At 43.5% G+C, this 23,366-nt stretch overlaps 1 protein-coding gene across 2 annotated transcripts in view; it reads left to right on the plus strand.

Annotated features, from left to right (window-relative positions):
- Positions 1–23,366, plus strand: part of TFDP1 (transcription factor Dp-1) — a 101,087-nt gene that overhangs the window by 72,832 nt on the left and 4,889 nt on the right. For both annotated transcript variants that reach the window (XM_073350551.2, XM_073350543.2), the window contains exons 8-10: positions 1,877–2,028; positions 5,112–5,278; positions 18,136–18,217. In XM_073350551.2, the coding sequence (XP_073206652.1) occupies positions 1,877–2,028; positions 5,112–5,278; positions 18,136–18,217 (401 nt within the window). The remainder of the gene's footprint in view (positions 1–1,876; positions 2,029–5,111; positions 5,279–18,135; positions 18,218–23,366) is intronic.

Here is a 23,366-nt window from a genome sequence, read left to right on the forward strand (position 1 = left end):
CTCTAGATGTCAGGAGAGCCCTAGCCTTTTACAGGATAAAGATGGTCAGGAAGTCCCACAGGTTTTTCCTTTCCATTGCAGAAAGATCCAAGGGCTCAGCAATATCAGCCCAAAGACTCTCCAAGCTAGTCTCCAACTGCATCAGACACTGTTAGCAAGTTTGCATTATGACTTCTCCAGCTAATATTTATACACACTCAACAAGGTCTTCATCCGTCACCTTATTCAAGAATCTCCCTAGCTCAGAGATCTGTAGAGTGGCGACATGGGAATCAGTCAACATTTTCACAGAACATTGTGTGATCACTGGGACTACACCTCCAATGCCATCTTTGGCTCCACAGTGCTGTCTTCTGTAACTTACCCCACTTTGAAGTCCCAGCCCTCCAGAAGGGATACTGTTCAGGAATCACCTACAGTGGAGCACCCATGGGGACACTACTTGAAGTAGTTATTCACCTTGTGCAGTAACAGTGGGCTCTTTGAGATGTGTGTTCCTATGGGTGCTCTGCAACCCACCCTCCTCCCCTCTACTTTGCAGAGTTCTTGTCAATGACTCTGCAGTAGAGAAGGAACTGAGGGGGCTTAGCCCATGTGCACTGACTAACCTCATGGCACAGCACAAGGAGAGACAGCGCATGTGCAGGCCTAATGGACACTGCTACTGAAGTTCTCCAATCAGCAGTGCGGGGCACAAGCACACCTACAGTGGAGCAGCCATAGGGACATGCATCTCAAAGAACCATCGTTACTTCACAAGGTGAACAACTACTACTTCTGTTTACTATTGTAGGTGGCAGGAAAGAGGAGTTAGAATGGAGTCTGGTATGTCAGGAATTGGGAGTTCAAACTAATTTTTCTTAAAGAAGCTTTACCACCACTCCTCCTCTGTTGTCAGAAGCTACAACTGCCCCTCAAAAGTGGTTAAAACTTCCAGTTTTCCCCAAACTTTTATGCATTTTTCAGTGCATAATTCTGTGACACCTTTACAAATTGAAATCTGAGGGCATTCTGACACTGTCTTGTGTGTACTTATAGTTGCAAATATTGTTAGGCGCGATCAGCAATGGTTCTGGTTTGTAGTGTAGACATAACTTTAGGCTAAAGGTTCAGAAAGAAAACTGACTGTATTGCTACAAATGCTGGTGTGACTGGGTGCTGGTATGGGCTGTTTGGAAAATGGATTTTCGACTAAACTAAATTTTCCACAGAAAGCTTCTATTTTCCATGGAAAATAAGCCAATTTTCTAATGGAAGCTTTTCAGCCAACCCTAGTGTTGGGTTATGGTAGGGTTTCTCAAATTCATTGTACTGCGACCTCCTTCTGACAACAAAAATGACTGCATGACCCCAGAAGGGGAGACTGAAGCCTGAGCCCACCAAAGCCCCATCACCCTAGGCAGGGGGACCGAAGCCAAAACCTGAGCTCTGTCAGGGGGGCTGAAGCCCTTGGGGTTGGAGCTTTGGCCCTGGGCCCCAACAAATCTAATGCTAGCCCTGGCGACCCCATTAGAATGGGGCCACAACTCACTTTGGGGTCCTGACCCACAGTTTGAGATCTGCTGGGTTATGGTATCCTTGACTTGTGTTTAGTAACATTAAAGAAGTGGTGGAGCATTTAAATGATAAATGTCTGCTTCTTTAGTTTCAAAATATTTTCATTAAACTAAACTGGTTAATTCCAAATGTTATATTTTAGTTATTTACAAGTTTGGAAAAAGTTGACAGTGTCAAGCATATTTCTTTTAAATACTGAGATTCCTAATTCTGCTTTAGTTTCTTCAGAGACACCACAAATAATTACATTTTAATAAGAGAACAAAGAAGGAATAACTGTTAAATGTGTAGTTTTGTAAGCCACTATTACTTTTTGCAGCAAATTGCCTTCAAGAATCTAGTTCAACGAAATCGTCAAACAGAACAACAGGCAAACCGACCACCGCCGTCCAATTCTGTCATACATCTGCCATTTATCATTGTGAACACCAGCAAGAAGACCGTGATCGATTGTAGTATTTCAAATGACAAGTAGGTTGTTCATAAATTTTTTAAGTATCTCATCAGAAGCAGGAAGCCTGCTAAACAATCAGTTGGGGCCACTGGACTATCAAGGTGCTAAAGGAACACTCATGGAAGATAAGGTCGTTGCGGAGAAGCTAAGTGAATTCTTTGCATCAGTCTTCACTGCAGAGGATGTGATGGAGATTCCCACACCTGAGCCATTCTTTTTAGGTGACAGATCTGAGGAACTGTCCCAGATTGAGGTGTCAGTAGAGGAGGTTTTGGAACAAATTGATACATTAAAGAGTAATAAGTCACCAGGATCAGATGGTATTCACCCAAGAGTTCTGAAGGAACTCAAATATGAAATTGCAGAACTACTACCTGTGGTATGTAACTTATCATTAAAATCAGTTTCTGTACCAGATAACTGGAGGATAGCTAATGTGATACCAATTTTTAAAAAAGGCTCCAGAGGTGATCTTGGCATTTGTGGGCCAGTAAGCCTAACTTCAGTACCAGGCAAATTGGTTGAAACGATGGTAAAGAACATAATGATCAGACACACAGAGGAACATAATTTGCAGGGGGAGAGTCAACACTGCTTTTATAAAGGGAAATCATGCCTCACCAAAAAATGTTAGATTCTTGGAAGAGGTTAACAAACATGTGGACAAGAGTGATCCAGTGGGAATAGTGTACTTACACTTTCAGAAAGCCTGTGACAAGGTCCCTCACCAAAGGCTCTTAAGGAAACTTAGCAGTCATAGGATAAGAGGGATGGTCATCTTGTGGATCAGTAACTGGTTAAAAGACAGGAGACAAAGGGTAGGAATAAATAGTCAGTTTTCACAGAAAAGAGCTGTAAATAGGAGAGTCCTCCAAGGAGCTATACTGGGACTAGTGCTGTTCAACATATTCATAAATGATCTGGGAAAAAGGGTAAACGCTGCAGTGGCAGAGTTTGCAGATGATAAAAAATTACTCAAGATCACTAAGTCCAAACCAGGCTGCAAGGAGTTACAAAGGGATCTCACAAAACAGTGACTGGTCAACAAAGTAGCACATGGAATTCAGTGTTGATAAATACGAAGTAATTCATAGTGGAAAGCACAATCCCAACTGTACCTACAAAATGATGGGGTCTAAATTAATTGTTACCAAACAAGAAAGAGATCTTGGAGTCATTATGGGTGGTTCTCTGAAAACATCAGCTCAGTCTGCAGTGGCAGTCAAAAAAGCGAACAATTTTAGGAACCATTAGGAAAGAGAGAAAATAAGAGACAGTAAATATCATTAACTCCCCTCTTAAAATCTGTGCTATGCCCACATCTAGAATACTATGTTCAGATCTGGTTCCCCTCATCTCAAATAAGATATATTAGAAACTGAAAATGTACAGAGAAGGGCAACAAAAATTATTAGGGTTATGGAACAGCTTCCATATGAAGAGAGATTAAAAAGACTGGGACTATTTGGCTTGGAAAAGAGACTAATGAAGGGAGATGATAGAGGTCCATAAAATCATGAATGGTATGGAGAAAGTGAATAGGGAACTCTTATTTGCCTCTTCACATAACGCAAACACCAGAGTCCCCGATAAATAGGCAGGAGGTGTAAAACAAACAAATGGAAGTACTACTTCAAATAACACAGTCAACCTGTGGAACTTGTTGCCAGGAGATGTTTTGAAAGCCAAAACTATAACTGGATTCAAAAAAGAATTGATAAGTTCATGGAAGATAGGTAAGGCTACGTTTTCGGCATGGGTATTTTTAATAAAAGTCATGGGCAGGTTGTGGGCAATAAACAAAAGTTCATGGTCTGGGAGAGTAGTGCAGGTGCTCTGGGGGCAGGCCTGGGGGGGCACTGCAGGTGCTGGGGGTGAAGGGGGGAGAGACAAGCCCGGGAATGCCAGGCTCCCTACTTGGCTCCGCACCTCTCCAGAATTGGCGACATCCCTCAGCTCCTAGGCGGAGGCGTGACCATGCAGCTCTGTGCACAGCCTCCACCCCAAGCACCGCCTTCGCAGCTTCTGTTGGTCGGGAACCACGGCCAATGGGAGCTGCGGGGGCAGTGCTTGCAGGTAGGGGCAGCACTCTGAGCCCCCTGACCGCTCCTCCACCTAGGAGCTGGGATGTCGCCAATTCTGGGGAGCACCCCCAAGGTAAGCGCCACCCAGAGCCCTTACCCTCTCCCACCCAAACTCCTGCTGCTGTGGGCGGGGGATTTAATTGGGGATCGGTCCTGCTTTGAGCAGGGGGTTGGACTTGATGACCTCCTGAGGTCCCTTCCAACCCTGATATTCCATGATTCTATGATGCGGTAGCCTGAGACTGCCCCAGCAGTGGCCAGTGCAAAAGTTCCGGAGGTCCCAGAAAGTTATGTCCGTAACAAACTCACAGCCTTAATCATAGGTCCCTCAATGGATATTAGCCAAGATGATCAGGGGTGCAACCCCATGCTCTGGGTGTCCATAAACCTCTCATTTTCAGATGCTGGGAGTGGATGAGAGGGGATGGATCACTCAATGATTGCCCTCTTCTGTTTATTACCTTTGACGCACCTTGCATTGGCCACTGTTGGAAGATGGGATCCTGAGCTAAATGGACCATTGGTCTGACCCAGTATGGTCATTCTTGTGTTCTTATGGGTCTGCAGCTAAATCTCCTGTTAATGGTTTGGGTGACATGCAACGTTTTCATGATTTGTCTTATATAGTTAAGGTATGAATTTTGAGACATTGGAATTGCTCACTAGAACAAAATATTAAGGCTACATATGTTGTAATGCCATGCTTTCATTTTCTTGAAGTGCCACTCTGTTGGAAATAAGAAAAGGAGTACTAGCGGCACTTTAGAGACTAACCAATTTATTTGAGCATAAGCTTTCGTGAGCTACAGCTCACTTCATCAGAATGCATCCGATGAAGTGAGCTGTAGCTCACGAAAGCTTATGCTCAGATAAATTGGTTAGTCTCTAAGGTGCCGCTAGTACTCCTTTTCTTTTTGCGAATACAGACTAACACGGCTGCTACTCTGAAATCTGTTGGAAATGTTTTGGAAAAATTAGTGCAAGTAATTCAAGCTGATTGAATTTCTCGCCTCCAGGTTTGAATATCTGTTTAATTTTGACAATACTTTTGAAATTCATGATGATATAGAAGTACTAAAGCGAATGGGAATGGCTTGTGGGCTTGAATCTGGAAGCTGTTCAGCAGAGGACCTAAAAATTGCAAAGAGTTTGGTTCCTAAAGCTCTGGAACCATATGTGACAGGTTAGTTACTCAAAGTAAGATCTTTCTGCTGTTTTTCTCTTTGAAATAGGACTTGAGGAAAAACTGGTTGAACTACAACTCTGACTTGACCCATCTATAAAATGTTTAGTTTGCTAACTTCTGATTAGCCAACAGTGTAGATATTTAACTTACTCTTAAATTTGTATGTTGTTGTAGGATGTAAGTGGTAAGAACAAGACTGAATTTTTTCCCTTTTTCAAGTGATTGTCCTTATGTGTACTGCACTTCAGGATGCACATGCACCCAAGTCTGAAGATTTTTCTCTAGCAGTGTCTGGTCATCATGTGTGCCCTCACTCTCCTGCTCCTCACTCAAGAAGATCAAGGAGCTGCCGGACTGCCACTGTCTTATTTCTTTCTTCCATTGGTGATTGTGGATGGAGCTTCACAGTTTGTGCCAACTTTTTCAGCTTCTCCTCGTAAATAGTTTAAAAAAAATAAAATTCAATAGTGTTATAGCAGAGTGACAGCTCTGCTATATAGTTAATGTTAAGATCAGCTTTCTGTTTAAAGTCTGTTTATTCTAGGGGTTCTAAAAGCCATAGTTAATGAGATTGCCTTGAAATTTGTTGTGCTTCGTAGAGGTGCGGGGTACAGTCAGTGACTGAAATTTGGGGTCACCTGACCAATGGGTTCCAGAGAGATAGTACCATGGGGAAAAACAGCTTGTTTTAAAAATTGGCACATTCTAAAAATTAAAAATGTTTTTTACTCACAAATAAGGATTGAACCAGGGCTCAGATCATTGCACCAGGTACTCAAATGCTCAAAGGTTACCCCAACAGAATGCATGGCACCTACCACCCTTATGGGGGAAATCAAATTAAAATGTTACTTGAAAATGTTTGCTTCTCCAGTTAGGCTTACCAAGGCACACATGCCTAATGGTTTATGCTGAACATGTACAGAGAGAGAGGATATCTGGAAAACTACCTCTAGATAGAATCACAGAAATGTATGACTGGAAGGAATTTCAATAGATCATCTAGTCCAGTCCCTTGCACTGAGGCAGGACTAAGAATTATCTAGACCAGAGGTCCCCAACGCAGCACCCCGCTGCCGAAATGTGGCTGCTGAAGAACTGCCCACCGAAATGCCGCCGAGAAGCATTGCCATTTCTCGGAGTCATTTCGGTGGTGACGCTTCTCGCTGCTGCTGCATGCCACAGTCATCTGGGAATAGGAATATGCTATTCCCACAGAAAGGTTGGGGACCACTGATCTAGACCAGTGATGGGCAACCTGTGGCCTATCAGGGTAATCCGCTGGTGGGCTGCCAGACCATTTGTTTACATTTGCATGGCCGCTTGCAGCTCCCAGTGGCCATGGGTCACTGTTCCTGACCAATGAGAGCTGCAGGAAGCGGCGTGGGTCGTAAGTTGCCCTGATCTAACCATCCCTGCCAATGTTTGTCTAACCTGTTCTTAAAAACCTCCAATTAGGAAGATTGTGGAACCTCCATAAGGAATTTTGTTCCAGTGTTTAACTACCCTTACTGTTAAGAAGTTTTTTGTAATGTCTAACCTAAATCTCTCTTGCTGCAATTTGAGCCCAATACCTCTCCTCCTGTGCTCAGCGTATAAGGAGAACTATTTATTACTGTCATCTTTATAGCAACCTATGACCTACTTGAAGACTGTTATGTTGCTACTCAGTCTTCTCTTCTCCAGACTAAACAAACCTTTTTTTTTCCCCTCAATTTTTCCTCATAGGTCTCATTTTCTAAACCTTTAATCATTTTTGTTGCTCTCGGCTTTCTCCAGTTTGTCCACATCTTTCCCGAAGTGTGGTGCCCAGAACTGGATGCAATACTTCAGCTGAGGCCTTAACAGTGCTGAATAGAGTAAAATAATTGCTTCTTGTATCTTGCTTCCAAGATTCCTCCTAATACAACCCAGAATGTTTACTTTTGTAGGAACAGTATTCCATTGCTGACTCATTTAGTTCGTGATCCACAATAAACCCCAGGTCCTTTTCTGCAGCACTCCTTCACAGGTAGTCATTTCCCATTTTGTATTTGTGCAGTTAATTATTCCTTCCTAAGTGTAGTACCTGGCATTTGTCCTTACTGAATTTGATCCTATTTATTTCAGACCATTTCTCCAGTTTGTTGAGATCATTTTGAATTCTAATCCTGTCGTCCAACCCCTCCCAAGTTGGTATCATTGGCAGACTTATAAGTGTACTCTTTATGGTGGTATTCAGATAATTTATTATAATCCCTGTGGGATAACATTCAATATGCCTTCCAGATTGATTGAGAACTACTGGTAACTACTCTGAGTACACTTTTCCATCCAGCTGTGCACCCACCTTATGGTAGTTTTGTCTAGGCTGTATTTCCCTAGTTTGCTTATGAGAAGATCATGTGAGACTGTATCAGAAGCCTTACTAAAGAAGAGATATATCCCATATACTGCTTCCCCCCCACATCCACAAGGCTTGTTACCCTGTCAAAGAAAGATGTTAGGTTGGTTTGACATGATTTGTTCTTGACAAATCCATGTTTACTATTTCTTATTATCTTGTAGGTGCTTACAAATTGATTGCCTGATTGTTTTCTTCATTATCTTTCTGGGTACCGAAGTTAAACTGATTGGTCTGTAGTTACATGGGTTGTCCTTATTTCCCTTTTATAGTTAGGTACTATATTTGCCCTTTTTCAGTAGTCTGGAATCTCTCTTGTCCTCCACCAGTTCTCAAAGATAATCACTAGGAGCTTAGAGAGCTCTCTCTCCAGCCAGTTCCTTAAGTATTCTAGGATGTATTTCGTTAGGCCCTGCCAACTTGAAGACCTCTAACTTGTTGAAGTGATTCTTTACTTGTTCTTTCTCTATTTTAAGCTCAGATCCTACCCAGTTTTCATTGATGTTCATTATTGTAGTTGTCCAATCGCTGCCAACTTTTTTGTTGAAAACTGAAACAAAAAAGGCTTTTTTTTTTTTTTTGGCCATTGCTGTGTTTTCTCTTACTGCCTTTCCCTCCTCATAGAGTAATGGGCCTACTGTGTCCTTGGCCTTCCTCTTGCTTCTAATGTATTTGTAAAATATTTTCTTGTTATCCTTTTTCCCTAGCTAACTTAATCTCATTCTGGCCTTTCTAATTTTGTGCCTACATGCTTAGTTGTTTTTTTATATTCATCCTTAATAATTTGACCTAATTTCCAGTTTTTGTGTGACTCTTGAGTTTCAGGTCATTGAAGATCTCCTGGTTTAAGCCAAGGTTGTCTCTTACTATACTTTATCTTTCCTACATGCTGAAATAGTTTGCTTTTGTGCCCTTAATAATGTCTCTGTTTTAGAAAAAAAAAAACCCTGCTCATTCTCCTGAACTGTGTTTTTCCCATTAGACTTGCTAAAGTCTGCTTTCTTGAAGTCTGTTGTCTTTAGTCTGCTGTTTTCCCTCGTACCATTTCTTAGAATTATGAACTCATCATTTCTTGATCACTTTCACTGAAGCTGCCTTCCGTCCTCAAATCAGTTACTCCCTGTTTGTCAGGATCAGATCTATGATAGCCTCTCCCTCGGACACTTTCTCCACCTACTGTAATAAAAAGTTATCTCCAATGCATTCCAAAAACATGTTGGATAATCTGTGCCTTGCTGTGTAATTTTCTGAGTAGGTGTCTGAGTAGTTGAAGTCGCTCATCATCATCAAGTCCTCTGCTTTGGATGATTTTGTTAGTTGTTTAAAAAAGGCCTTGTCCACCTCTTCTTCCTGGTTAGGTGGTCTACAGTGGACTCCTACCAGGACATCACCCTTGTTTTTTACCCCTTTTAGCCTTACCCAGAGACTTTCAACAGGTTTGCCTCGCGCTTCTGTCTTGACCTCAGTGCAAGTGTATACATTTTTGATATACAAAGCAACATCACCTCCTTTTTTTTTCTTCTGCTTCTCTTTACTGAAGAAGCTGTACCCTTCTATACCAGTGTTCCAGTTATGTGAATTATCCCACCAAATATCTGATGCCAATTATGTTGTAACTGATTATTCACTTAATATTTCTAGTTCTTCCTGTTTATTTCCCCTCACATCATAGGATTTAGGTGGCTCCAAGGGTATGATGATGTCACTGAATCTGAGCATCATGTCAAAGAGAGAGTTCAAATCCAACTCAGGGCAGAAATTTGAAATTGAAAAAGCCCCAGACATATTGCTCCAATCTTTCTTTGTCAAAGGATGGATTTTGTTTTGGGGAAATGTAATCTGAGTACAGCAGAATATTCAAAAACACTGAAGCTATTTTTTTAAAGGAAAATCAACTACAACGAGCAAATGCTTGCTGAGGGAGGGGAGGGTGACTAACAATGGAAGAGTATGTGGGAATAGGACGAGAAGAGGGATTGGGGGATCAGGTGATGAGGAGAGGGAGGGGAGTGGTAGAACATTGAGATGGGGGGTGAGTGAGGTGCCTGTTAACCCTTCAGTCCCTTTCAGGTGTGTAACACAATCTGGGAGCCCCCAGGCCTTCTACAGGTGTGGTGTGACTCCCCCTCCCCCTTTCCTGCCCATTTATGTGAGCCAGGTTCTAGAAGGGGCTCACCTATCGGGCCGGGGGTCTGAGCCCCTCTTCCTCCGCCTATCTGAGCTGAGATCTGAGGTTCCTGGTCCCTGGGAATATCTCAGTCCTGTTCCCTGCCCCACTGTGTGTGCCAGGTTCTGGGTGGGCCCTGCCTCCCCCCCCCCCCCCAATGTGAGCCAGGTTCCAAGGGGGTATGCCTTTCTAGTAGCTTCCAAGCCCATTCCCCACATATGAGCCAGAATCTGGGGACGCCCTTCCCCTCTGGGAGGTGAGCTTACAATAGGCATGTTTGGAGCAGGCACCAAAAACACACTGCTGAGATTGGGATGAAGTGCTGAGAACAGGTATGCTTGACATATATCAGAAACTCTCCAGCTCTGGGGAGCAGGGAAACACAACTCCCATGCCACATGAATGTGCCAGTTCACAGGTGTCAGAGTTGTATCAGGCTGTGTTCTCTTTCATCTGAGAATAACTCATTAAGCTGAATAGGCAGCTTAACACCTCTCTGAACCCTTTATGCTGATGATGAATGTGTAGAGCTCCTCCCTTCCATTCTCCCTCTAATTTTATAATGGAGGGCAGCTCTGCTCTACCTAAGGCCTTGTCTACACTGCCACTGTACAGCGCTGCAACTTTCTCACTCAGGTATGAAAAAACACACCCCTGAGTGCTGCAAGTTTCAGTGCTCTAAAGTGGCAGTGTAAACAGTGCACCAGTGCTGGGAGCTACTCCCCTTGTGGATACATGTTGGGGATACATGTTGTGGGGAACAGTGGGGTAAGGAATGGAGAAGGGGGGAGAGAGAGAGACACCACTTTTCTCTCACACACTTAAGGTTACTGTAACAGCCATATACTACAATGATCGGTGGGGGATGTAGACCATGGATAAGATTTCTCTCACCAGCCCTGTTAGCAGCTACACATATACAAACATTTCAGAGTATGACCATTATCCCTACTCTACTGGAGGGGTAGAGAAGCACTGAAGAATCACACAGGAGCTGAGTGGACTAGTAGAAAGACCAGTGAACTGAAACTGTTCCCAGCTCTGCCACTGGCTTGCTGAGTGACTTTAGGTAAGTCACTTCACCTCTCTATGCCTCAGTTTCCCATCTATAACATGGGGATAGTGATGTAAAGTTCTTTATCTGTTGATTAAAAGCACTATATAAAAGCTAGATCTCTTATTACCTATCCCCAGTAGCATATCAACTACAAACCTAGATGAGAACTACAACTGTCTAAGTGACCACTAACTCTACCAACAAACATTTCTCTTCGTTCAAAAAAACTAGGAAATTACTTTGTTAATGCAGAGTTCAGGTTGCCCAGTGATTAGCTTGGTCTCTTCCAGAACATCAAATTCAGCAAAATTCAAACTTTTTAAAAGCAGCAAATAAATACTTAAGGTAAATGCCTATGCAACCTTAGCTCGGCCCTCCTTGGGCGATTCCCCAAGACACCCGTAACACACATACTAATGTAGTAGAACAAGAGAAGAGCCTGGAGCACTGGGCCTGGTGCAAGATATTGAAACCTGAATCAAAGACTCTGAAACAAAATTAGGCCATATATTAAAGTAGATGAAGTTCACTGTTTAGTATGAGGACTTGGCGGATTTGTTAATGTACTAGGTACTAGATATTTACTTAAATATATTTTAGCTAATACAGATACATCCCAATCTAGTACAAGATAAGATGGCCTGACAAAACAATGAATAGGAATGTTTTGTCCAGGATATCAGGAATAAAGGGCAGTAACAAACAGATGTCATGAAATACATAAGGTGGTGTGTTGTTTATGTATGTATGTCTTAATCTATAAACGTAGGACTACTTCACCTTAATTCTTTGTGTGGCTTAGAGAATAGCAAAGATTCTCGCTGCTGACTGAGCTGTTTCTTGCAACAGGGCACTCATGTGTTGGATCTGTGATTACAGGTATGCTAAGGGGGCTAGGACTGCTCCGTGACGACAGTAAACCTGGCCTTTGCCACTAAATCGTGCCTATGTTCTTTCTTTATAAGTAACATGGAAGTTTGCAGAACAAGCAGGCTACGTTATCTGCTGCTAATAATAATCAAGGACATACGATTTGGACAGACTGAACAGTGTTACTAAGGCAATGATGTTCTGGCCTTCAGCGTTTAACAACAGTAGGTGACACTATTGAAGCTGCTGAACCAGTTATCTGTGAAGAGCTGGACAGTGCACTAAAAGAACACACATACCCAAGCCAACTAACAACAACTCCCATTCTGCCTTTTCACTGTAATGGACAGTTGCTTCTTGCCCTGTTCTTTGCTCAAACACGGAGCTCACTACCACAACAAAATACCACACTTGTAACGTTTAATAACCACTTACAACCCCTTCACGCTTGCACATAGAATATTACCTAAACCTATAATTTCCGCTACCCACTATTAAATCCACAGATTGCTGTCTCATCCCACCTCAATGCTGGCATCCATGGCAAGAAGACCCTGCTGCCCTGCTACTGCCCTGCTACTGACACAATCTACACAATTCTCTGTTGAAATGATGTAGATTGGAAGCTCAAGGTACACTTGCAACTCTTCTGTTTGATAACATACATGGGAGACAGACCCAGATCTCCTCATATCTCAATCACAGCTCTTCAACGTACTCCTTTGCCAACGTACTCCTTTGCCGTTTGATGCAGCTATAACACAGTGAATGCTGCTGGAGTGCATGTACAGATGATTCCGAGTGACTATTGCTAGCTAAATGCCTTTTGCCATTTATTTAGTTAGGAGATAGTTTTAGGGGTACAATTCCAATTGGAACTTGCGCCTTTCCTCACAGGCAAGAAATGATCTCTGTACAAACTGCCCCTCCCCCCCAAAAAAAGAAAAAACCCTTTGTTCTTGCTACAGGTGTGGGAGAATAGCCAAGGATCCCCAGCTTTAAAAGCTACATCAAGTGCCACAAATCCTCCCTGCTCAGATTACCACACTTGTCTACTGCCTGGAGGAAACCCACATCCCTTCCAGGTGCAGTGTGCAGGACGTTCCTGAGTAGGGCCAAACAGTCAAAGGGAGTTTCAACTCAGACATTCCTCATGGAGGAGTCCACAAAGGCAGGAACAACACCTGTACATCATCCTGAAGAAGATAAAGTGGCACCTCATTTTGGTTCCAGGTGATTCTGTTATCTTCAGATCCGAGAGACTTGGGAGAGTAAAGCCAGGACAGATGGAGGAAGGGAGACATAAGTGTTCCCACAAGGACAAGAGCGAAGGTTCTAGCTTCAAGCCCTCTAAGAAGAGGCAGAAATCTCCATACTGTACTGAATCATTGGGAGCTTCATACTCTGGAGTGGAACTGTCCAATACTTGGAAGAACTGGACCATGATGTCTTTGAAGGGCAAGAGAGCTGTATTTCCAGTGCTGGAATTGGTACTCGACACCAAAATCTGTCTTGTCAACACTGCCAGATCTGGCGCCCCTTTTGGTGACTCAGGTTACAGAAACAACTCCAATTTACTCCAGCTTGTTTCTTGACTCCAAATGACATCTTTGTGCTCCAAGAACTGGATTCATCATTACTTTCCAACCACAGTGCCCGGTATTGAGACTTTAGCCAGTACTGAACTCCCTGCGGTATCTCTCTGTGTCCCTGTCCTCGAGTAGGGACCAGATTGTTGCCGGTACCATGGAGTGGAGGCAGATTATCACCATCTCCTTCAGCACCGAGGGTTCACCCACTGCCATTCAGTCCCCCACTTCCAACGAAGATTTTGATCATGGGTGCATCCCACTTAGTTTGGGGAGCACTTCTGTAAGAGCATGTTGCTTAAGGGAAGTATCTGCTCAGGATTCTATGTTTCACATCATGTTGAAACTGAGAAGAGTCAGACTAGCCTACAATCCCTCACATCCGTGGCAAGTCAGTCCAGGTGGTGTTGGACAACATAATGGCAGTTTATTATGTCAACAAGCAGAGAGGAGCATGCTCCTCACAGCTTTGTGCAGAGACTATTGCCCTTTGGAACTGTTGCAGTCTCATGCAAATTACCCTGACTGCCGTCCACTTGCCTGGCATCCAGAACACACTGGACTACTCTTAAAGCAAATGAGATTGGGAGCTGCATGACCTGTCCCTCCAGGAGATATTTCAGCCATGGAGTCTTCCACAGATCTTCGTGCCACATGTGAACAAGTGCAATGAGTTTTGTTCCAGAAGGGGTTGCAGCCAAGGCTTTCCATATGAAGCTTTCCACATACAATGGGTGTGAGCCCTGAGGTACACTTACCCCCAGTTCTCTTGTTACCATGGGCATTTAGGAAAATTAGACAGGATAAAGCACAAGTGACTTTCACAGCACTGGGTTGGGCCCATAAGTTCTGGTACCCTGTACTTTTTCAACTGTCAATCTGATCCCATCTCCATCATGTCCTGATACGATCCCTCTTAACTCAAGACAAGGGAAGAATTTACCACTCCAATCCAGCCATGAGGGCGTGGTATTTGGGTAGATGTTGTTGGAGGAGTTCAAGACATCCTGAGCAGTAATAGAAAGGACACTACCAGGAAATGTTACGAAGCAGTGTGAAAAAGTTTGACGTTTTGGTGTGACCAAGCAAGGCATCTCTTCTTTATGAGCACAGATTTCTGGACATATTGTACTGTCTCCTATCCCTAAAATCCATGGGGCTGTCTGTTAATTCCCACAGAATACACCTGGCAGCCATCAGCAATTTTCATCTGGTGGACATCTGTTCTATCTCAGCCAGTTATATCTTCCTCTTAAAATATATGATTAGAGCCTTCCTTCTGGTGGCTAAACCTATACCAGTTGTGGTTTGAACCTTTTTTTATCAACCGTGACTAAATCACTTTTTGAGCTGTTACATCTGACTCCTGGGGGAATTCTGCACGTGCGCAGAATTCATGTTCTCCGCAGGTTTCTTTGCTTCCCTGCAGAAAAATGACTTTCTGACAGGGAAGCAAAGGGAAGCTGCAAGAGCAGTCATGCGCCACTCCCTAGCTGTACAGGTACATCATTTCAGGTACCCAGAGCAGCCAGCGGAGAGGTAAATCGCCACAGGGCTGGGGACACACCAGCCAGTGGCTCCTACCCTGAGCCGGGATCAGTTGCTAGTCCTGGCTGGGCTGGAGGCAGGAGAGGATGGGACTTCCTCTTCCCCTGCAAGGGGTGGCTGGGGATGTGAGACCCACCCTCAGAAACCTCCCCCAGCTGCAGGACGTCAGCATCCTCCCCTGCTTCCTGCCCCCATTGCTCCGCAGCTGCAGGGGAGGGGTCACTGTATGGGGAGCTGCTCCCCCATCTGCCCAACCCCTGTGGATCTGGACCTCCTATACCAGACACCCCTGCCAAGCCTCACCCAGAACTCCCTAGCCCTCCATACCCGAACCCCACCCCATTGAACCTCAATCCCTGCAACTGGAGCCCCCTGCACCCAGACTGCATGCCTCCAGACTCCGACCCCTGTACCCAGATGACCCCCATTGAGCTCTCTGCACTTAAACCCCCACCCGCTGCACAACCCTGAGCCCCAGCATCCAGACCCCCACGCCACTGACCCCCAGTTCACTGCACCCTGACCCCCACCCCATCAAGCCCCACTCCCCGAGCACCCAGACCCTTTTGTTGAGACCCCCACACTCAGACCCCTCTGCTGAGCCCCAAGCACTTTCACCTGGAAGCTCCTGCAGAGTTCCATTGCTCCTGTACCTGAAACTCCCCCCCCCACACACACACAAGAGCCTCTGTGCATCCAGATCCCCCCACACCTAGACCCCTGCCCCCACTGAGCTGCCTACAGAATCCTCTCACCTCACACCTGGATCCCCCCACAATAAGCCCCACCACACTTGGATCCTGCTTGGTTGAGCCTGCCTGCCCCACACCTGGTACGCCTGGTGCAGAGGAGCAGGGCCCTAAGGTTTTTCTGAGGCAGGCCCAGGCCTTATGTTGGATCAGGGTAGGGTGCAGCCTCACCACTGAGTCCTTGTCCGAGGGATGGGGAGACTATAGGGTGATCTCTCACCTTCATGCAGCCAGTGGCCTGTGTTCCCCACTGCCATGCTGGAGCCTCTGCATTTATTTATTGACAAATAAAGCTTGCAGAATTTTAAAATATTGTGCACAGAATTTTTCATTTTTTTGGCGTGGAATGCCCTCAGGAGTAATCTCTCTGTGAAGGTAGCATTTTTGGTCGCTATCATGTCAGCCAGAAAAATTTGGGCGTTAAGAGTGCTCATGGCAGACCTCCCTTATACAATTTCCCACAAAGATAAGGTAACCATGAAACTTCATCAGAAGGTTGTCCCGAAGGTGTATTCTGTGGAAATTAATAGACATTGACCAAAGTATTGACTTACTGGTGTACTACCCTAAACATCAGTCTAGCAGGGATCTGGTGTGTCACTCACTGGACAAGCATAGGACTCTTGCCTTTTGTCTGTAAAGAACCAAATCATTCTGAAAGTCTCTTAGGCTCTTTATATCACTTGCAGAATGAATGAAAGGAGAGGCCATTTCCTCCCAGAGGCTGTCAAAATGGATTTTGGGATGCATCCTACTCTGCTACCTGATGAACCCTTGAAGGCAGTGTACAAGCATATTTGACTGGTGCTCAGAAAGCATTGGTAGCTTCCTTTAGAGACATCCTATTACAGATGTCTGCAGAACAGCAATTTGGAATTCCATACGCACTTTTGCTAGACGCTGTGCACTGGTGCATGTAGCTGCCTGTGGTGCTTCTTTGGGCAGCCAGTTCTGCAATCTGTTGTGTCATACTGCTCCATGCACTCTCCTCCTTGAAAAGAGACTGCTTGCGAATCATGTGGAGTATCCTATGCATAGGGACAATCACTCAAAGAATATGGGTTACCCATCTTGTAGTAACTTGAGTTCTTCAAGATGTGTAGTCCCTATGTGTAGTGTGCTACCTAACCTCCTCCTTCACTGCCTGGTTTCCCCCAGTGTGAATAGCAGTAGAGAAGGAACTAAGAGGGTAGTGGTCCAGCAGCCCCCTTTATCCCCTCAGTGTGGAGAGCGAGGGCACATGCACACACCAGATGGACACTGCTTGGGCAAAATCTCCAGTCCTGGACTCATGGAGCGCATGCGCAGCCTGAAGTGCACTACAAATAGGGACAACATATTAAAGTTACCACAATGTGAGTAACACATGCTTTTAGTTTTATTAATGATAACTTTTGTTGTAGAGGAAAACTTAAGGCAATATTCAGTTGATTCAGTTACAAATGTGAAACATCTGGTAACTGCAAATGTCATTACTGGTTGGTTATTTTTTGTTGCCGTGATTGTTACTTCCACCATCTGAGAAGGAAAAAAGTCTCAACGTGTAGCATTCAAATAGGAAGTATGTTATTGCATTTTGGAGTCTGATGGTTCTCTGCAGCTCTCTGGTTTCCTTCCTGCGTATCCCCACAAATGGTGCCACTTTGGGTGTGGTGCTTGAGGAAATGTCTGAGAGTGAATGTATTTTTCAGAGTTTAAAGACCTCTTCTCTCCCCCCCCCCCAGCTGCAATCAGAGGGAATATTTTGATTGTTTATGCAATTATATTAATTTTAGACATCTGCTCGGGCATAATTTTAAAGCCTGCCTGAATTTGACTAGACCACAGCCAAGCCGAACCCTAGCCCAAGTGTGTTGAGTTGTTTTCATACCTGATCCAAATACTAATAGTCGGGTCTGTTGGGTTTGTGTTAGATTGCAAAGGTCTGTTCACCAACCCAGACTCCATTTTCTTTACCTTGTTTCCTTCAGTGGAACTAGGGGGACAAATGACCCACCCTGCTCCAGCCAGGGAGTCAGTTCCCCTCTCCTCTGGGTCACTCCCATGGAAACTGTGCCAGTGCCACTGCCTCATCCTTAGGCTTGGCCTGGCTACTCCCCATACCCCGTGTCTGTCTCCAGCCGCCTCCTGCCCATGGGGCTGGTGTGGTGATGGCTGAATGCCCCGTTCCAGCCAGCCATCATCACCTCGCTGCTAGGTCTCTGCTGCGGAGTGCGTGTGCTGACAAGTCTCAGCATTTCTCATTTTGCGAGTGTGCAAACGCAGCAAGGTGCCAGTGTCGGGCAGGAGTGGGACACACAACTATCACTGCACCAAAGCCACAAGCAGGAGGAGGTGATCAGAGACTACCAGATCTGAACCCAAAAGTGTCAGGCTGTCTTCAGTTCAACCCGAATCCGACACTTGTAGTCAGCATCCATTGAGTTTGAGTCAGGTTGTTTGTATGTGGTATTGAGTGTATTTTAGAAGTATACACTTCTTTGTTTTACAGAAATGGCTCAGGGATCAATCAGCAGTGTATATGTAACATCTTCATCAGGTTCCACTTCAGATGTCACTAGATTTTCTGCCAGGTAAGTTAATGCATAAATTAGCGTTAGCCTGTATTCCATACGCTGTGCTGTCTTTAGTTCTGCCTCAGCCACCTGGTGTATCAGATGATTTTTTTGGGGTAATTCTGAGACAAGTATTATTTTTGCTATAATTATTCGTGTTTCTTACCAGTGCCCATCTACCTCTTGGGGGAGCAAATGGACTGACCATCACTCGAAGTAGTATGGCAGCTACCTCCTTTTGACATCTTCATATAAGTGAATTGTGGTTAATGTATGATGAGCTAACCAGTAACTTGTCACAAAACATGGGGAAATAAATTAGCTAGACTAGGATTAGTATAGAATAGTTTAGGTTTTAAATTTAGAGAAGGACTTTTTTCATATCGCAAAGATCCCACCTGGGTAGGGTTCTCATTTGGTCATGGCTCCCTAACGCAAGGTAGGAACAACTTAGTTTCTTTGCTCATTGACAGCAACAGTAGTGGGCAGTTACTTTCTTTGTGCACCACTGTAGCCATATTCCCGTTCTGAGCTTGCCCATTTCCCTCTCTCTCTCTTGCTCATGTTATAGGTATTAGCTTAGTTTTTGCTGCCTCTTGCAGTAAACATGCTATATTTAAGACCAAAAGAAAAGGAGTACTAGTGGTACCTTAGAGACTAACCAATTTATTTGAGCATAAGCTTTCGTGAGCTACAGCTCACTTCATCGGATGCATTCAGTGGAAAATACAGTGAGGAGATTTATATACATACAGAACATGAAAAAATGGGTGTAAGGAGAGTGATCACTTAAGATGAGCAGATAAAAGGCATTCTATACATTTTAAACCATTTTAAACAAGCAGTTTAATACAGGTACAAGTTTTAAACAATTTTAAAGAAACAATTTAATACTACAGTTATCATTGCTGAGTATGAAGCTTGTTTGAGGTGGAGGAGTCTGAGTGGAAGAGGGTGGATTGTCCGGCTGCTCCTCTTGCTGTTCTTACAAGCACAGGCACAGACTTTGCCGGGGGCGGGTGGCCCTCCTCATGCCCCCCCCTCCCCCCAGCTCACCTCCGCTCTGCCTCCTTGGGCCTGAGCGGGAAGCCGCCACCTGCTTCTCAGCCCGCCCCAGCTTCCCATGTGAACAGCTGAGAGGGAGCAGAGAAGCAGAGCGGGATGGCGCATTCAGGGCAGGAGGCAGAGCGGAGGTGAGCTGGAGCAGGGGAGGCGTAGAAAAGCTGGGGGGGGGGCAGTGCGTTCAGGGGAGGAGGCGGAGTGGAGGTGAGCTGGGGAAGGGGAAGCTGCTGGTGGGTGCTCTGCACCCACCAAATTTTCCCCTTGGGTGGTCCAGGGCTGGAGCACCCGTGGAGTCGGTGCTAAGGCATCACTTTTGGCTGGTTAAATTTAGAAGCCCTTTTAGAACCAGTTGTCCTTCGTGGAACAACTGGTTCTAAAAGGGCTTCTAAATTTAACAACCGGTTCCAGCAAACCGGCTCCAGCTCACCACTGACTATGGCCCCTGATGTACCAAAAACCTGAGGGTGTGTGAAGATCATGCCACATCTGCACCCTCAGGTCTGCCAGAGGACCCTGCTGGAGTGCTAGAGTCCTGACTCTCTTTCCTCCTCTGCACCAAAGGTAGGAAAGATGAGATGAGGGACAAGCTGTGCTACACAGAGGCATAACCTTCCACTATGCCATATGGTTGCCCAGAACCAACCCCAAACAACCAACTGGATTTTAGGGTTCAGCTGAGCACTTTCTAACTCACCAACCACACTGGAATGTACCACAGAGGACAGCAGTCAGAGTGGATGCCCTGCCAATTAGCTACAAAAGAAGCTACCCACTCTTTCAAGTCCTTCAACAAAATATCTGACTCACTGTCAAATGTAGTCCATTCTCTCAGCACTGGGGAGATATATTTAATTCCCACATGGGAAATTGCTTTATCATTATTGTGTACTTACCAGTTTCTAAGTTCATTTCTTTCACAAGAAAATTGAACTTTTAGTACTACTACATTAAAAAAAAAACCACACACACACACAAAACAGCAATCACATGTTCTGTCTTGGTGTATTGCAGTGAAGCTGTTTCTGGCACAAACTGCCCTTTCTACACTAATGCTGACACATCTGTTTTGTTTTGTTTTTTTTAAACTCCTGGCCCAAATCCCTTTGTTGCAGGAGGGTGAACAGGTTGTATGTTTTTTAATTATAGTTTTGTTTTTTATCCTGTGGATCCTGAAGCAACTGCTTTGGTTCTTTTTTGTTGGTTGTTTGCTTGTTTTTAACTTCTATAGTTGGGTTCCTTCTTTTGGGGGTACCTGTGTTCCAACTGCAAACACATACCATTTTGGCTTCTTCCCTTTTCCAGGCCTTTTCTGAAAAAGACTGCAGAGCATGCAACAAAAAACTTTAGATTTTTTTTAAATCAAAATCACTTTTCTTGTGAGATTCCAGAGCCTCCTATTTTGACCAAGTCAAAAAATACTACAAATAAGATATTTCAGACATATTCCTGACATGTAAAAATGCATGTGAATGGTCTGAAAATTAAAGTACACAGTATTATATCAAACAATTCAACCTGAGATTATGTTCAAAGGATGATCTAGAGTTGCAGTCAGTTCTTTCTTTATGGCTTTTCTCATCCCTACTTATGATTTGGCTAATTGAAAATGACCCAGTTCACTTACAAACATGTTTTCCTTCAAACGTTGTTAGAAAATGTTGCTTCATATGTGAATTTGTAATTTCTCAGTTGATATTTTGTTTCCATCAAGTTTGGAAATTATACTACTAAATTATTTCTTTGTTTTACAAAGAGTCCTCTTAAAATGCCACTGCATCAGATAAGTATTGCCTATATTATTGAAAAACTGAAAGTTAATTGCACTCAACTATTCATTGAGTTAGTGGCAGAGCTGGGATTAGAATGGCTGCTAGTCCCATGTTCATTGAACTCTAAAGCCACTGGTATTTTAATTCTCATATGTTTTTGTGTTACTAATACAATATTAGTAATATTAGTGAGTGATATAACTTTAGTATTTCACAATTTATATATTTAAAATTTAACTGCTACTTAAAGTATAGGAAAGCCACATTTCTTCTGTGAAATGGTTCTGTACCATTAATATTTGGCTTAGATATTGTAATAAAGCTGAACCGCGCAGCGTTCCACATTTCCAGTCTTTCTTATACCATTTAGATTTGCATCACTCTTATATTTCACCCTTTTATATTCTTAAACATTGAAATACTTATCATTCTCTCTTAACAATGAAATATTAATACACACTTGTAAGGATAATATATATTTTATTCAGATTGCATGAGGGATAATTGGTAAGTGGTTCATCAGTACTAATCAAGGAGGATGTTAAACAATATTAGTGAGGGTTAAATACTTTTAAATTAGCAGGTCTTGATAATTTTCACCCAAGAGTCCTAGAAGAATTGACTGAGATTTGTCTTGTTGATGTTAGATTTTAATATGTGTTGGAATGCAAAAGGCTGGAATCACAGAAGGCTGGAAATGTGCAAATGTATCAATATTCATGAAGGGCCAGCATCATAACCCTAGGTAATTACAGGCCAGTTAGTCTGACATAGTTCCCAGACAAAATAAAGGAAAAGCTGATATGATACTCAATAAATAGAGAACTAAAGGATAGGAGTAAAATTAATGCTAGTCAACATGGTTTTAGTGAAAATAGGTCTTGTCTAGTAAACTTGATTTCATTTGTTGATGAGCTATAAAAAGTTTAGTTGATAAAGGTAACTGTAGATTTAATATTCTTAGGCTTTTGTAAGGTAGTGCTGCAGAACATTGATATTTTTTTTAAAAGTAGCACTGTACAGTATCAAGCACATCTTAAATGAATTAGCTGGTAAATTAATAAGTCTGAGGGTGGCTGTCAATGGGAAATCGTCAAATGGGAGCCTGACACTAGACGGAGTGGTAAGTAATGAGGACAAGGGACGTCATACAAAGCAGTCAGGGGTATATTCTACACTGTGCCACCGTGCAAACCAGAGGGTTGTGAATTGTAGAGTGCCCTAACTGCCCTGTGTAGGCCTTGCTGGCACAAACGAAAAAGTAATGTTAATGTGCACTGAGTACCTTTTTGTTTGTGCCATCAGGATCTCTGCAGGGCAGTGAGAGTTCAACATATTAGTGCACTCCACAGTTCATACTGTTGTTTGCGCTAGTTCGATTGTTTGGTAAACTGCGCTCGTTCAAACAGTGGGGTTTTTTTTAATGTAGCTGAATACAGGGTTATATAGAAGTAAATAATGCAGGCTGTACCTACACAATGGGAGAAAATGCCTTACAGGGAGAGACTTGGAGCTCTGTTAAATTCTTCAAAAAGAAGATCAAGAGGTGATTTGATTGTGGATAAGTACCTTCACAGGGAGAAAATACTAGGTACTAAAAAGCTCTTTAATCTAGGAAAGAGGCATAATAAGAACCAATGGCTGAAAGTTAAAGCCAGACAAATTCAAGTGAGAAATAAGGCACAGATTTGTAACAAAATGATTAACCATTGTAACACACTATCAAGGGAAATGATGAATTCTCCACATCTTGAAGTCTGAATCAAGACTGGATGCCTTCTGGAAAATATGCCTTAGTTTTGATGAAATTCTATGGCCTTAATTAACAGGGTATGAGATTAGATGATTTGATGGCCCCTTCTGGCCTTAAAACACTAAACTTATTTGGAGTGAAATCTGGTGAGCAGACTTTTGAATGACTAAAATGTTCTTTGAACTATTTTTCAGTATGTTACATTAAACTATAGGAAAAGGTGCAATTGTCTACCCTCTCTGATTTGTTTAGCTCTTTTTAACGGTTGCAATTTGCCTTTGTATATGGATTTGCCATCTGGAGAAGGATACAATTTAAAAAATAAAAGGAGTACTTGTGGCACCTTAGAGACTAACCAATTTATTAGAGCATAAGCTTTCGTGAGCTACAGCTCACTTCCTCAGATGCATATCGTGGAAACTGCAGCAGGCTTTATATATACACACCGCTGCCACCATGTCAAGGTTCCTCCCCCACTCTGAACTCTAGGGTACAGATGTGGGGACCTGCATGAAAAACCTCCTAAGCTTATCTTTACCAGCTTAGGTCAAAACTTCCCCAAGGTACAAAATATTACACCCGT

The sequence above is a fragment of the Lepidochelys kempii genome, chromosome 1 (genome assembly GCF_965140285.1).
Source record: "Lepidochelys kempii isolate rLepKem1 chromosome 1, rLepKem1.hap1, whole genome shotgun sequence".
NCBI classification, from domain to species: domain Eukaryota; kingdom Metazoa; phylum Chordata; order Testudines; family Cheloniidae; genus Lepidochelys; species Lepidochelys kempii.